The 15,139-nt window shown below is 40.6% G+C and overlaps 1 protein-coding gene across 2 annotated transcripts; it reads left to right on the forward strand.

Annotated features, from left to right (window-relative positions):
* Positions 1-3,674: 3,674 nt before the first annotated feature.
* Positions 3,675-15,040, forward strand: LOC132384973 (large ribosomal subunit protein uL14). 2 transcript variants are annotated; one of them, XM_059956669.1, is made up of 5 exons: positions 3,675-3,748; positions 6,908-6,991; positions 7,248-7,376; positions 14,038-14,151; positions 14,898-15,040. In XM_059956669.1, exons 1-5 carry the CDS (start codon positions 3,736-3,738, stop codon positions 14,978-14,980), a joined length of 423 nt encoding a protein of 140 aa, XP_059812652.1. In that variant the 5' UTR covers positions 3,675-3,735; the 3' UTR covers positions 14,981-15,040. The 2 variants fall into 2 exon arrangements, with proteins under 2 accessions (XP_059812652.1, XP_059812651.1); XM_059956668.1 differs by lacking the exon at positions 3,675-3,748 and adding an exon at positions 3,945-4,023.
* Positions 15,041-15,139: the final 99 nt, after the last annotated feature.

Consider the following 15,139-nt stretch of genomic DNA (forward strand, 5'->3'; position numbering starts at 1 on the left):
TTTCTTCCTCTCTTGCCACTTGGTGCTGACCTCAGCCAAGCATGCTGCTAGGAGTGCTAATTCCCGTGGGGTCCCATTCTCAATCTCATAGAAGCCCGAATACATCTTACCTAGCCTTACCTGCATTGAACATCCAAATAAAAAAACTCAGAAAAAAATTATATAGCCTTTCTCTTACTGCTAATTTCCATAATTTAATCAAATCTTTATTTCCCTGTGCTTTCCTAATACCATCCTCCAAACACAAAACTGCTACCCTTCCAAAATCTGCTCTGATAAAACACTAAATCAACTTTTTTCTAAAATATAATTTAACCACTCTATTACCATACATTCCATAGGTTTACACAAATGGGGTGTTAGTGATATTGGTTGAAAATTAGAAGGAACCAACAGTGGGGTTTTCCTGGTTTTAGAATAGGCACTACTGCCATGTGAACCCTACAACCAGCACTGGGAATTTAACACACTGCAGGTCTGAATTTATCTGCTTCTTTGCTGTTCCTGGTCCCTCTCCACACAGGGACCAAAAACAAGGTTAAATAAATAGGTTTTGAGCTGTTGTTTAAAAGTGTCAACTGAGTCTGCACTCTTATGCTTTTAGATATTGAGTTCCACAGTTTAGGAGCGTACTTCGATAAAGCTGAACTGACAATTACCGTCTGAGGGAGATTGTTTAAATTTAAGTGACCAGCAGAAGAAGACTGAGAGCTCAAGCAGAAATCAAATGAAAGCAATTCTGTGATGTTCTCTGGTCCCAGAACATTGAGAGCTTTAAAAACAACTAATAGAACTTTACAATACATTCTAAAAGATACAGGAATTCAATGCAGATTAGTTAGGACCAGAGTGATATGCTCCCTCATCCTGGTTTTAGTTGCTAGCAAAAAAAAACTTGCTCTCTTCTTGATGTTATGGTAAGGCAGAAGGTACAGAAGCCTGAACACCCATGTCATCGGGTTCAGGATCAGCTACTTTCCTACAACCATCAGGGTTTTGAAGCAATCTGCAGAACCCTATTCCTATCTCAGCAATGGAAGATTACTTCTTGCACAACCATGGTCTTATTTTTGATTGTGCTTTTTTTAAAAAAGCATTAATGAAAGTCAAAGTGGAATTTATTATGCTATGCACAATGTTCAAAGTACAAAGTAAATTTATTATCAAACTACATATACATCACCATATAAAAGCTTGAGATTCATTTTCTTGTGGGCATTCACAGTCAATACAACAAAGACAATAGAATCAATGAAAGGATACCCCCAACAGGACGGACAAACAACCAATATGCAAGAGACAACAAACTGCGCAAATACAAAAAGAAAAAAATAAGAAATAAGCAATAAATATGAAGCACCCGAGATGAAGAGTCTTGAAAGTGAGCAGGAGTGCAATGAAAAAAATTACATGCAACTGCAACACGGAACGCTGTTGGATTTGGCGGTGTACGTGTGTACGATTGAATGGCAAAAACTGTATTTGAACTTCAAAGTCACATATAAGCTGCATTCACAAGTAAAGCTTAACTGTTTTCAAGACAGAACACCATTAATGCAAAGTGATGAAGTGTCCTTTTTTCCATGGTGTTTTTCCCTTTGCTTTCTGGTATACATACAACATAGAAATCTTCAGCATATTACAGGCCCTTCTGCCCACAATGTTGTTCTAACCATGTAACCTACTCCAGAAACTGCCTAGAAGTTCCCTAGTGCATAGCCCTCTATTTTTCTAAGCTCCATGTACCTATCTAAGAGGCTCTTAAAAGACCCTGTTGTTTTTGCTTCCACCGCCGCCACCGGCAGTGCATTCCACACACCCACCACCCTCTGTGTGAACAACTTACCCCGACATTCCCTCGGTACCTATTTCCAAGCGCCTTAAAACTATGCCCCTTCAAGTTAGCCATTTCAGCCCCAGAAAAATACCTCTGGCTATCCACACGATCAATGCCTCTCATCATCTTAAACACCTCTATCAGGTCGCCTCTCATCCTCCGTCGCTCCAAGGAGAAAAGGCTGAGTTCACTCAAACTACTCATGCTCCCCAATCCAGGCAACATCCTTGTAAATCTCCTCTGCACCCTTTCTATGGCTTCCACGTCCTTCCTGTAGTGAGGCGACCAGAACTGAGCACCGTACTCCAAGTGGGGTCTTATATAGCTGTATTCCTCATGGCTCTTGAATTCAATCCCATGGTCAAATTTGACCAACCAAAATGAACCACTTCACACTTATCTGAGTTGAAGTCCATCTGTCAATTCTAAGCCCAGTTCTGCATCACATCTATGTCCTGCTGTAACCTCTGACAGCCCTCTACACTATCCACAACACCTCCAACCATTGTGTCATCAGCAAACTTACTAACCCATACCTCCACTTCCTCATCCAGGTCATTTATAAAAATCATGAAGAGGAGGGATCCCAGAACAGATCCCTGTGGAACACCACTGGTCACCAACCTCCATGCAGAATATGAACCATTTACAACCATCCTTTGCCTTCGGTGGGAAAGCCAGTTCTGGATCCACAAAGCAAGGTCTCCTTGGATCCCATGCCTCCTTACTTTCTGAAGGAGCCTTGCATGGGGAATGTTATCAAATGCCTCACTGAAATCCATATAGACTACATCCACTGCTCTACCTTCATCGATGTGTTTTGTTACATCCTCAAATAATTCAATCAGTTTCATAAGGCACGACCTACCCTTGACAAAGCCATGCTGACTATCCCTAATGAGATTATGTCTCTCCAAATGCTCATAAATCCTGCCTCTCAGGATCTTCTCCAACAACTTGCCCACCGCTGAAGTCAGTATAATTTACATTTTGTGTATTGTCAGTATTTAACTATCCATGATGCTGCTACAAGCTACTATTTCACTGTACCTGTAGCCCACTGTACTTATGCACATGATAACAAACTCCACTTAAAAGCTCAAAGGACATATGTCACCATAAGCAGCCCTGAGATTCATTTTCTTGCATGCATACTAGGTAAGTCCAATAAACACAATAGAATCAATGAAAGACCACACCCAACAAGATGGACAAACGACCAAATGTGCCAGACAACGAACACCGAATACCAGTTTTAGAGTCAGAAGGACATATACTGCATTACGGCTGATTCGTTATTACAGATAGGACAATCCATAATAACTGTCTGGATATAATATTACAGGATAAACAAGCAAGAACAACTTACTTAACAGTCATAGCCATTCCATGCACACATAACTTACAGAAATCAATCAGTGAAAATCACCAGAAATATAGTGAATTAAAAGAGGAGATTGTCATTGTCATTGTCCCGACAGCAATGTCTACAACTGGTATCATTGCAAATTCACCACATAGTAACATCAATTAGGAATACACAGCAATATCTATGTAAATCTTCAGAAAACCACAATACCCCTAGAATAGTCTGACAAGCACCGCAGAGAGCGCTGAGAATGAATTAGTTTTATTTAAAAATAAACTTTATTCTTGATAAAAATCTACAATAAAAAGTGCTAAACTCTTAGACTCTCAAAGACATTCAGTAGTGTTAACACTTTCGAGCCCATCAACCAGCGCTGGGAATTCCAACACCACAGTTCCTAGTCCCACGTGATACGGGCCAATGATCTCATAGGCGACACGTTCAGCTGCGTACTCGCGTCATCACAGGGCGCGCGCTCCGTCGATATATCCCATAATCCAAGGCGCCCGGCCTCTCTCCCTGTGCCACAATGTCGAAGAGAGGTAAGCGGGAGGAGGGGAGCGGCGTTATCCGCTGCCATCCTCACTCCTGGTAGGTAGGACGCGCCGGTTCCTGTTCAGGTTGTCTGTATAACCTTACGCCCGTCTTGTCTCTGGGGTATTTGTAGATCACTGATGGATTTTAGATGTGTAGCCGGGGCGCAAGGTTGTGTATTATCGGGTGACGGCCATGTTGGAGTGACCTGGTGTGGAGATGGCGCTTCTTCTCCGCCGCCCGGCTACGTACTCGGCCTGTTTGTGGGGAATCGAGCCTTTACGTGAGTCCGGGCCGTGGAGCCGTTGACCTGGGTTAAAGTGTTGGTGAGGAGGAGGAGGAAAGATCTAGGTCCCCAGATGCATTGGTTGTTGAACATGTTAACTGTAGAGTACGTTATCGCCAAAGTAAAACTAGTGTCAAAAGTGATCAGCTTTAGAAACACAGAAAACTTACAGCACAATACTAGCCCTTCGGCCTACAATGCTGTGCCGAGCATGTCCCTACCATAGCAATGTCTCTACCTAGGCTTACTTATAGCCCTCTATTTCTCTAAGCTCCATGTACCTATCTAAAAGCCCCTATCGTATCCGCCTCCACCACCATTGCCGGCAGCCCATTCCACGCACTCATCACTCTCTGAGTAAAATACTTACCCCTGCCATCACCTCTGTACCTATTCCCCAGCACCTTAATGGTTGTCCTCTTGTGGCAACCATTTCAGCCCTGGGAAAAAGCCTCTTGACTATCCACGTGATCAATGTCACTCGTCATCTTGTACACCTCTATCAGGTCACTTCTCATCCTCCGTCGCTCCAAGGAGAAAAGGCCGAGTTCACTCAACCCGTTTTCATAAGGCATGCTCCCCAATCCAGGCAACATCCTTCTAAATCTCCCCTTCCCCTTCACCCTTTCTGTGTCTTCCATATCCTTCCTGTAGTGAGGTGACCAGAACTGAGCACCGTACTCCCAAGTGGGGTCTGACCAGGGTCCTATATAGCTGTCACATTGCCTCTTGGCTCCTAAATTCAATTCCACAATTGAAGAAGGCCAGTGCACCGTATGCTTTCTTAACCACAGAGTCAACCTGTGCAGCAGCTTTGAGTGTCCTATGGACTCGGACCCCAAGATCCCTCTGATCCTCCACACTACTAAGAGTCTTGCCATTAATACTACGTTCTGCCATCAGATTCGACCTACCAAATTGAGCCACCTCACACTTATTTGGGTTGAATTCCATCTGCCACTTCTCAGCCCAGTTTTGCATCCTATCAATGTCCTGCTGTAACATCTGACAGCCCTCCACACTATCCACAACACTGCCAACCTTTGTGTCATCAGCAAATTTACTAATTGAGCTTGAACTTAAGCCTGAAATTTCAGGGAACTATATATTTCTATTCCCTGGTCCTTCAGTCCTGCAACACTCTCCAGGGTGTGGAATGGTCCTATTCTGGACCACTTTGCATTTATCTGACAAAAAATAACTCCATTTGCCATTCCTCAGACTGCATACCCAGCCAACCAAGATCCCTGTGGAAACCCTGATAACCACCTTCATGGTCTATGATACCACTGAGTTGGGCAATGAGCGCAGCTATGGGTTTTTCACTACGCCAGGCCCACAATGATCATACACCATATATCTGTGAGACCATAAGACACAGGAGCAATATTCAGCCAGTCATCCCATTAAGTCTGCTCCACCATTCCATCGTGGCAGGTTTATTAAGCTGCTCGATTTCATTCTTCTGCCTTCTCCCCATAACCTTTGACACCTTACTAATCAAGAACCTATCAGCCTCCGCTTTAAATGTTCCAAATAATTTGCTCTCCACAGCAGTCTGAAAATGAATTGCACAGATTCACCACCCCGGGCAGAAGAAATTCCTCCTCATCTCTGTTCTAAAGGGGTGTCTATCCATTCTGAATTGTATTTATTACCATACTTCAAATACATGATGAAAAAACATCTTTATGTTATGTCTCAGTTGAGATGTGCAATCATGGTAATTTATAAATATTTTAGGCTTTTAAGGCACTCTTTCAATGATATTGAAATATTGAAGGTAATTTCTGAGTGGGCTCTTTTGGGTGCCTCTATTCTGTGGAGCAACTGTCAGTGGAAGTAAATAATGATCCTAGAACACTGTAAATGATCTGGTGGATCTCGAGTGGTACTGGGTTTCAACCCGAGCCATTCACAGTCCCCACCTCCCCGTGGTCGCTGCAGGTTCCGATAACTGTATTCAGTAATATGTACAGGGCTGTCCTCCGATCTGAAGCAGCAGACAAATTCCAGCATCTGCCGAAGCTTGAGTTTATCATGAACTCGAGTATATCTGCTTTTAGTTTAACAATACTGGCCCTTTGGCACACACTCTTCCATTGACCTATTAACCTACTCTGGATCAATCTCACCCTTCCCTCCCATGAAGCCCTACATTTTTGCCTTCCTAAGTGTCTCTTAAATCTCCCTAATGTATTTGCCTCACAGTGTGTATGAAAACGCTACTTCTGTCACCCACCCCCTCCCTTATCTTTGCCTCATCACCTTAAAATTTTGGCCCCCTATAATAGTCGTTTCCAGCTAGGGAAAGAAGTCTTACCAAGTCACCTGATTCTTTGCTCCAGAGAGAGAGAAGCCCTAACTTGCTCAACCTGTCCTGATAAAGACATGTTCTCTAATTGAGGCAGCATCCTGGTAAATCTTCTGTACTCTCTAAAGATTCCACATCCTTCCTTAAATGAGGTGATCAGAACTGAACCCAATGAGTGTAATGCACCAGGCTGAACCTGGGGTTAAGTGGGCAGTAGTTGTTCATGTGAGCAGTGGATTGGGGCATTACATTCTTGAATGCAGAATCAATATGATCTCAGTGTAGGTGCAGTTTTGACATTTCCACTGGTTGATGGTCTGTCTCAAGCTGTGATGAAAATTTCTTCAGCAGACGAACTTGAATCTCCACAGCCCTTGGAGACAAGCCAATGATCGTAGGTACTAAAATTGAGGAATGTGAGTTAATTCGGGGAAGTGGCACTTAGATCCAAGATGAGTCAAGTGTGAAAGACCAACGGGCCAAGAAGTAATTCTTGCAGCTAATTATCTTCTGCCCATTGTCAAATCTTTCACTCATCACTTAAAACTTTGTTTTGGTTTGCTGCAGGACGTGGCGGGTCATCCGGAGCGAAGTTTCGCATCTCCCTCGGTCTTCCCGTGGGGGCTGTAATCAACTGCGCCGATAATACGGGTAAAGTTCTCTAGATTGTCGGATACAAGGAGCAGCGAGTAATCTCTGAATAAGTACTTATTGGGTAGAAGAGTATAAAAAGTATATTTAGCATTATGCACATTATTTTTTAGTGATTATATTAACTATCTTGATGCAGAGACTATTTGGTCATTTTGAACCATACGGGCATAAAGTACTGAAGCTGCAGATTTGATTTTCCAGTGATGGTTATGGCAAAGCAGTGTGTTTCATCAGATTATTGACGTGGTTTCAGGTGCCAAGAATCTGTACATCATCTCTGTCAAGGGGATTAAAGGCCGGTTGAACAGGTTGCCAGCTGCTGGTGTTGGAGACATGGTCATGGCCACTGTGAAGAAAGGCAAACCAGAGCTCAGGAAAAAGGGTGAGTAACCTCCAAGTTGGAATCAAAAAGACGTTGCACCATGCCAGTAAGTAAGTCAGCAGATTGTGCCAGGAATGAAACAGTATTGTAGTTGAGTTGTCATTCCAAAAAGTGATCTAGGATGTAAATGTGTTCATTTTCAAACCACCAACTTAGCTTGTTGGGAAGTTTCAGAAGTGGTTTGTTACTGTATGGTAAGGTGACTTGAAGAATCATGGAGATCATTTTTGAGTAGCCATTTCAGAAATGTTGGATATTACATGAGTGTGTGATTTGTGTTGGGGTATGTTCTTTTAAATTGCCCAACATTGATCTGGGTCCCCTGTAAGTTGATGGTTATAATTGACAAGTATTTAGGGTGGAAAAAAATTGCTGTGTTTAAGCTTCAGTACCTTCAGAGGTTTTTGGTGTGTCCTGGGGTTTCATAGGTGGTGTGTTTTTTGTGGTTTGGAACCTTGAGGACAGTTCTAAAGTCAGACCTTGATGAGCAGGTTAGCTTATTAATGAATGACTTGGAATTGTTTTGGACAAATTGTCAGTGCTTCTTTGAGATGGGGTTGTTTTGTTATCTGGCTTTCATTTGTATCAGTGTGGGGTTAGTTAACCTCATGCCACAGATTTGAAATGATGCTTATTATCTTATATAGATGATGGGCATACTCCTAGGGTTGTGCAGTATTCAAACAGGCCCTTTGGCCCAACTCCCATCTATGTCACCATGGTGCTGACCTGGGTTAGTCCAATTTACCTGTGCTTGTCCCACATCCTTTCCTATAAAAGCAACACGCACAAAATGCAGGAGGAGCTTTGCAGGTCAGGCAATATCTATAGAACATTTAAAGCTATTAGAAATGTATCTGCCTGTACCACTTCATGTAGCAGCTCTTTCCGTGTACAGGTGTCCCCTGCTTTACGAATGTTTGCTTTACGCCACTTCGCTTTTACAAAAGACCTACATTAGTAAACTTTTTGCATTACAAAATATTGTTTATTTTTGCTTTTATGAAAATGTTTCCCATATAAATTAATTGTTCTTTGCTTTACGCCATTTTGGCTTAAGAAAAGTTTCATGCGAACGCTCTACCTTTGTGAAGGGGGTGGAACACCTGTACCCACCGTGCTCTGTAGGGGAGAAGCTGCCCTGGGGTCCCCTTTAAATCTTCCCCCTCCCACAATAATCCTGCACCCTCAAGTTTCGTCTCTTATCCTATGCCCCTCATAATTTTCTCAACCTCTCTATGGTTACGCGTGCACTTTGGCCTCCTTCACTCGGAAAAATGATTCTCGTGCCTCCTCGCAACTCAGTGCCTCCAGTTCCAGCAGTATTGTTGAGAAGGTTTTCCATGCTCTCTGGCTTAATCTCAAATGTCCTCTTACTGTCTTTTGCACCTGCAACATGATGTCCAACTCTAGTACTCATTGTCCTGCCTTCTTCAGCACCGTTTGCTGTCATCACTGTAGGGTCTGCGCCCCCCAGACCTTGTTCTCAGGGCCCTGCTGTTCACTGTCCTGCCCAGGTTGAACTTGATATGTATGTGAAGATTTCCTGTTTCGTGTGCTCACGCAGTGAGTGGGGCACCATCCTAGAAGCACTTGCATAGCCTACTCTTTGGCTTTGGTGAGTTGTTGAGGATGGGGAAAGTAATTCATTGCTTTAGGGTGAGATTGCAGATGTGTTGTGCTGTATATCCTCAATCGGCAATGGAACAGTTCGTGCAAAGATTTGCACTTCCACAATCTGGGGACATTGCAGCGTGCATTTGAAGTTTGGTTTCTGTTGTATTGAAGAGAGGCCAGTAGCAGCCAATTTGCATATAGGAGAATTACACAAATATTTTTGTGTGGTTTGCCACAGTTCCCTTTGCTATCAGTTACATTTCTTCTGATGGAGGACGAGAAGGTTGTGGTTTTGGACTACAGCTTTTGTGATTAAAGCCATGAGATATAGGAGTGGAATTAGGCATTTAGCCCATCCAGTCTGTGCCTCCATTTCATCATGGCTGATCCAATTTTCCTCTCATCCCCAATCTCCTGTTTCTCCCCATATCCCTTCATGCCCCGACCAATCAATAATCAACCTTTGCCTTAAATATACACAAAGACTTGGCCTCCACAGCTGCCTTGGCAAAGAATTCCCCAGATCCACATTCTGGCTCAAGAAATTCCTCCTCACACCCGTTCTGAAAGGATGCCCCTCTATTCTGAGGCTATGTCCTCTGTTCTTGGACTCTTCCCACCATAGGAAGCAACCTCTCCACGTCAACTCTATCAAGGCCTTTACTCAACCAATAGGTTTCAATTAAGACACCCCCTCATTCTTCTGAATTCAAGTGAATACAGGCTCAGAGCCATCAAGTGCTCTTCATATACAAGCTGTTCATTCCTGGAATATTTTTCATGAGCCTCCTCTGAACCCTCTCCAGTTTCAGCGCATCCTTTGTAAAATAAGGGACCCAAAACTGTTCAAAATACTCCCAAGTGAAGTCCCACTGGTGCTTTATATAGTCTCAACATTGCATCTTACTTTTATATTCTAGTCCTCTAGAAATTAATGCTAACATTGCATTTACCTTCCTCAGCACAGAGTCAACCAGCAATTTAACCTTTAGAGAATCCTGCACAAGGACTTCCATGTCCTTTGTGTGTCAATTTTTAGTATTTTCTCTCCATTTAGAAAATGGTCAACCCTTTCATTTCTTCTACCACATCCACAGCATCTGGCAATGAATTTACCACCATCTGGCTTAAGAAATTCCTCCTCATCTGTTCTGTCATGATGTCCTGATCTGAGGCTATGCCCTCTTTGGGCCATTATTAGAAACAAGAGGTAACAGTGCATCCAAATTTTTAGTCTCTGGAAGAGAGGAGAGAGTGTAATGCATCTGTTTGCTGCTGACACTAAATTGTGCAGAGTATGTTGAGTCTGCAGAGAGATATAGATCGGTTAAGTGAGTGGGCCACTGGAGTGCAGCATGCTGTTAAATGCGAGGTCATCCACTTTGGAAGGAAAAATGGAAGATCAGATTATTATTTAAATGGTAAAAGATTGCAGCATGCTGCTGTGCAGAGGGACTTGGGAGTGCTTGTGCATGAATTGCAAAAGGTTGGTTTGCAGGTGCAGCAGACAATCAAGAAGGCAAATGGAAGGTATTACCCAAAATTATTTCAGATGATCAAACTGGTTTTATTAAAAATCGTTATTCTTTTTTTAACATGAGGAGATTGTTGAATATTGTTTATACTCCCTCACATGACACTTCAGAATGCGTGATTTCATTAGATGCGGAGAAAGCATTTGATAGAGTTGAATGGCCTTACTTATTTAATGTGTTGGAGAAGTTTAATTTTAGTCCGATATTTATATCATGGATTAAATTGATTTATCATACTCCATTAGGCTCAGTGTTTACCAATAATCAAAGATCTCCCTTTTTTCGCTTTTTTCGGGGCACTAGACAAGGATGTCCTCTTAGTCCATTACTATTTAACATTGCCTTAGAACCTTTGGCAATTGCCATCAGACAATCACAGGATATTTTGGGTATTAATCGTGGGACAGATATTCATAAGTTATCTTTGTATGCAGATGATTTATTACTATTCATTTCTAACCCGGAGAAATCCATTCCAGCAGTTTTATCATTATTGGCTCAATTTAGTGAGTTTTCTGGGTATAAGTTAAATCTTAATAAAAGTGAATTGTTTCCTTTGAATAAACGGGTCCCAATTTATGGAAATTTACCTTTTAAATTAGTTAATGACTCTTTTACTTATTTAGGGATCAAAATCACAAAAAACCATAAAGATTTATTTAGATTTAATTTTTTACCCTTAATTGATCAGATTAAAGATTTGTTTACTGAGTGGTCACCTTTATCTTTCTATCCCTAATAGGTAGGATTAATGCTATTAAGGTGGTTATTTTACCTAAGTTTTTATATATTTTTCAAGCGATACCAATTTTTATCCCGAAATCTTTTTTTACTAATGTTGACTCTAAAATTTCTTCATATATATGGCAGAATAAAAATCCCAGGTTAGATAAAACATATTTACAGAAGACAAAAAAGGAAGGCGGGTTAGCATTACCTAATTTCAGATTTTACTATTGGGCAGTTAATATTAGATATTTGTTATGTTGGTTGAAAGATGGGGGTGGATCTTTTGGCCCTTGTTGGGTGAGTTTAGAAACTAAATCGGTATCAGCTTATGCTCTGGGTTCTATTTTAGGGACTTCTCTCCCTTTTGCTCTTTCTAAATTGTCGAAACGAATTGACAACCCGATAGTTAAACATACTTTGCGTATATGGTTTCAATTTCGGAGATTTTTTGGGTTGACTCAATTCGTTTTAAATAGTCCTATTGTATCTAATTGTTTTTTTCACCCTTCCATTATAGATCAAGCTTATTTGGCTTGGAAAACTAAGGGATTAATAAGATTTTCTGATTTATTTTTAGACAATTGTTTCATGTCTTTTGAGCAATTATCCAACAAATATAACTTGCCTAGATTTCATTTTTTTAGATATTTACAGATTAGACATTTTTTAAGTTCTGTACTCTCTACGTTTCCGAATTTTGTGCCTTCAGATATTTTGGAGAGTTTATTTGAATTAGACCCTTCTCAAACGGGGCTTATTTCAAAACTTTATAATATAATTATGAAGATACGTTCAGAGCCTCTTTATAAGACTAAAAAGGATTGGGAAAGAGAGCTTAGTCTTAGTATTTCTAGTGAGAATTGGGATAGAATTCTTCAATTAGTTAATACATCATCGTTATGTGCCATACATTCACTAATACAATTTAAGGTCGTACATAGGGCCCATATGTCCAAGGATAAATTAGCTCATTTTTACTCTCCTATTAGTCCTATTTGTGATAGATGTCATTCTGAAATTGCGTCTTTAACTCGTATGTTTTGGTCTTGTTCATTTTTGGAGAAATATTGGAAAGATATTTTTGATATTATTTCTGCGGTTTTGAATATCGATTTACAACCTCATCCTATTACCGCAATTTTTGGCTTACCAATCTTAGACTCACTGCATTTATCTTCTTCTGCCTGTCGAATGATTGCATTTCTAACTCTGATGGCTAGAAGATCTATATTGTTGAATTGGAAAGAAATTAATCCTCCCACTGTATTTGATTGGTTCTCTCAAACTATGTTATGTTTAAATTTAGAAAAAATTAGAAGTGGTACTTTTGAGACTTCTATTAAATTTGAAAAGTTATGGAGACCATTTATTCAACATTTTCATATGATGTAATATGACCCTGTGCCAAGTTCATTTGATTTCCCAGCTTTTAGCTTATGGATTTTGAGAGGACCGGAAGTGACGGCATTGATGAATACTTATTTTTGTGAGATATTATAAACAGCCCCCTTTTTTTCTCTTTTTTGCTTCTTTTTTCTTCTATATTAGTTATTAGATTAGCTAGTTTGGCATTATATTTTTTTTGTTTTATTTTCTTTTTTCTGTTTTCTTTATATCATATATTATGAAATATTTAGACTTACTATGTTCATACATATATTTTATGGCTTATGTTTTGGTAAACTCATTTATATTGTAACTATTATGTATGTTTTTTTTATATGTAATGGAATTTATATGTTGGTAATTTCTTTATCAATATATCATTTGTGTTCTGTCCATATTACTAATATTAATAAAAAGATTTAGAAAGAAAAGAAGGCAAATGGAATGTTGACTTTCATTACTAGAGAGATTGAATTTAAGAGCGAGGGGGTTATGCTGCAACTGTACAATGTACTTACTGATGAGGCTGCATCTGGAGTACTGCATGACGTTCTGGTCTCCTGAACTGAAAGATTTTCTGTCTTTGGAGGCGGCGCAGAGGAGGTTCACCAGTTTCTAGAGGTGGTAAGGTTATACTATCGAGTAGAGCCTGGGACTGTACTTGCTGGAATTCAGAAGGATGAGAGGAGATCTTGTTTAAAAAAAAAACATAAAATTGTAAAAGGGATAGATAAGATAGAGGCAGGAAAGTTGCTTGCGCTGATGGGTGAGACTAGAACTAGGGGACACAGCCTCGATAAGAGGGAGTAAATTTAGGACACAGATGAGGAGGAACTGCTTTTCCCAGAGAGTGATGAATCTGGAATTCTCTGCCCAATGAAGCAGTGGAGTCTTCCTCATAATTGTATTTAAGACAAGGTTGGATAGATTTTAGGGGAATTAAGGGTGATAGGGAAAACGCAGGTAGGTGGAGATGTGTCTGTGGTCATATCAGCCATGATCTTGTTGAATAGTAGAGCAGGCTCGAAGGTCCAGGTGGCCTACTCTTGCTCCTTTTCTTGTCTTTTATTATGTTCTTTCATATTTAGACCTGAAAATTGTAAGCATTACACTATCATAGTATGTCAGTACCCAAGCCAAGTATGGCCAATGTGGGGAAACTTGTACTGAGTCTAGGATTTTGTGGTTGATTGTGTCATGTACTAACTTGCCTGACCCAGAACAGAAATCTATGCACTTATGGTTCAATAGCTGCAGTTGTTTTGAGACTATAAACCGAGCCAACATTTGTGGGGTGAAAGTAAGATTGGTCAACAGGCGCAGGCAAGAAGAACAATGCTTGTTGCAATACAGTATCAATTTTACACTTGTATTTTCATGTGGTTGTATTACAGTGCATCCAGCAGTGGTGATACGGCAGCGAAAAGCGTATCGGAGAAAAGATGGGGTGTTCCTTTACTTTGAAGACAATGCAGGAGTGATAGTGAATAACAAAGGAGAAATGAAAGGTATGGTATCTGGGTTGGAATTGGCTCCTTGCTGCAAATTTGAAGCTACTGTTTAAAGCCTAGCTTGAATTTGTGGAATATCCTGCCCGTCAGGATAGAAACACTTATTCCAATGAGTTTCCCCATTACAGATCATGTTGGATCTGTCAGCTTGTTCATTTCCTCCTTAAAAAGCACTTGCTTTGTCTGTTCTCAGTGGCTCAGTGAGTTGTCGAGGGGAGGCAAAGGAACACATAGCTTTTGGGTGAGGTGGCAGCTGCCATGTGCTGTTTAATCTCAATCAGTTATGTGACATTTTCTATATAGTCACTTTCCAACATCAGTAAACCTGAGGCATTTGGGTTGGCACTGTGAAAATGAGTTAATTCAGTGTTATAATCAATTTGCATAAAGATTCTTGGTTTCATTGGAGGATTGTATTTCTTTTGGCTTCCACTTCTAGGAAAGTTAGAAAGGGATGTGGGTTCTATCCAGTCACCCCTAAATTTTTAAACTGAGGGAAGAACTAACAACAGCTTGTAACCAGTTGAATTTGTCCTCTTGGTTCTGCTGCTGTTGATCTTTTCTGCACCATCATGTGGATGTGGTCATCATTTGTGTTCGTGGTGCTCCAGGTGTGAACTTAACAAAGTTGCATTCAGTTTTAATGTGACTTGTCTGCTTCCATTCTTGACCCTGTGGAAATGATTGTTTGGTTTGTCATTTCCCTGTTCTCTTCCCGATCATTGTTCTGCTTTCATTTCTAGGCTCTGCAATCACAGGCCCAGTTGCCAAGGAATGTGCAGATCTCTGGCCCAGGATTGCTTCCAATGCTGGAAGCATTGCATAAGAACTGTAAAGGCTTAAGCTGTCTACAATTCAATAAATTTTTATCCATCCAGAAACACGATTACTGATTTATTTTTGACTTTCATTTGTAGTGTTTTGTAAGTAAAGGTACTGTTTGCAATCCCTATGTATAAACCAACTTTTATGCATTCTTCAATCA

The sequence above is a fragment of the Hypanus sabinus genome, chromosome X1 (genome assembly GCF_030144855.1).
Source record: "Hypanus sabinus isolate sHypSab1 chromosome X1, sHypSab1.hap1, whole genome shotgun sequence".
Classification (NCBI taxonomy): Eukaryota; Metazoa; Chordata; class Chondrichthyes; order Myliobatiformes; family Dasyatidae; genus Hypanus; species Hypanus sabinus.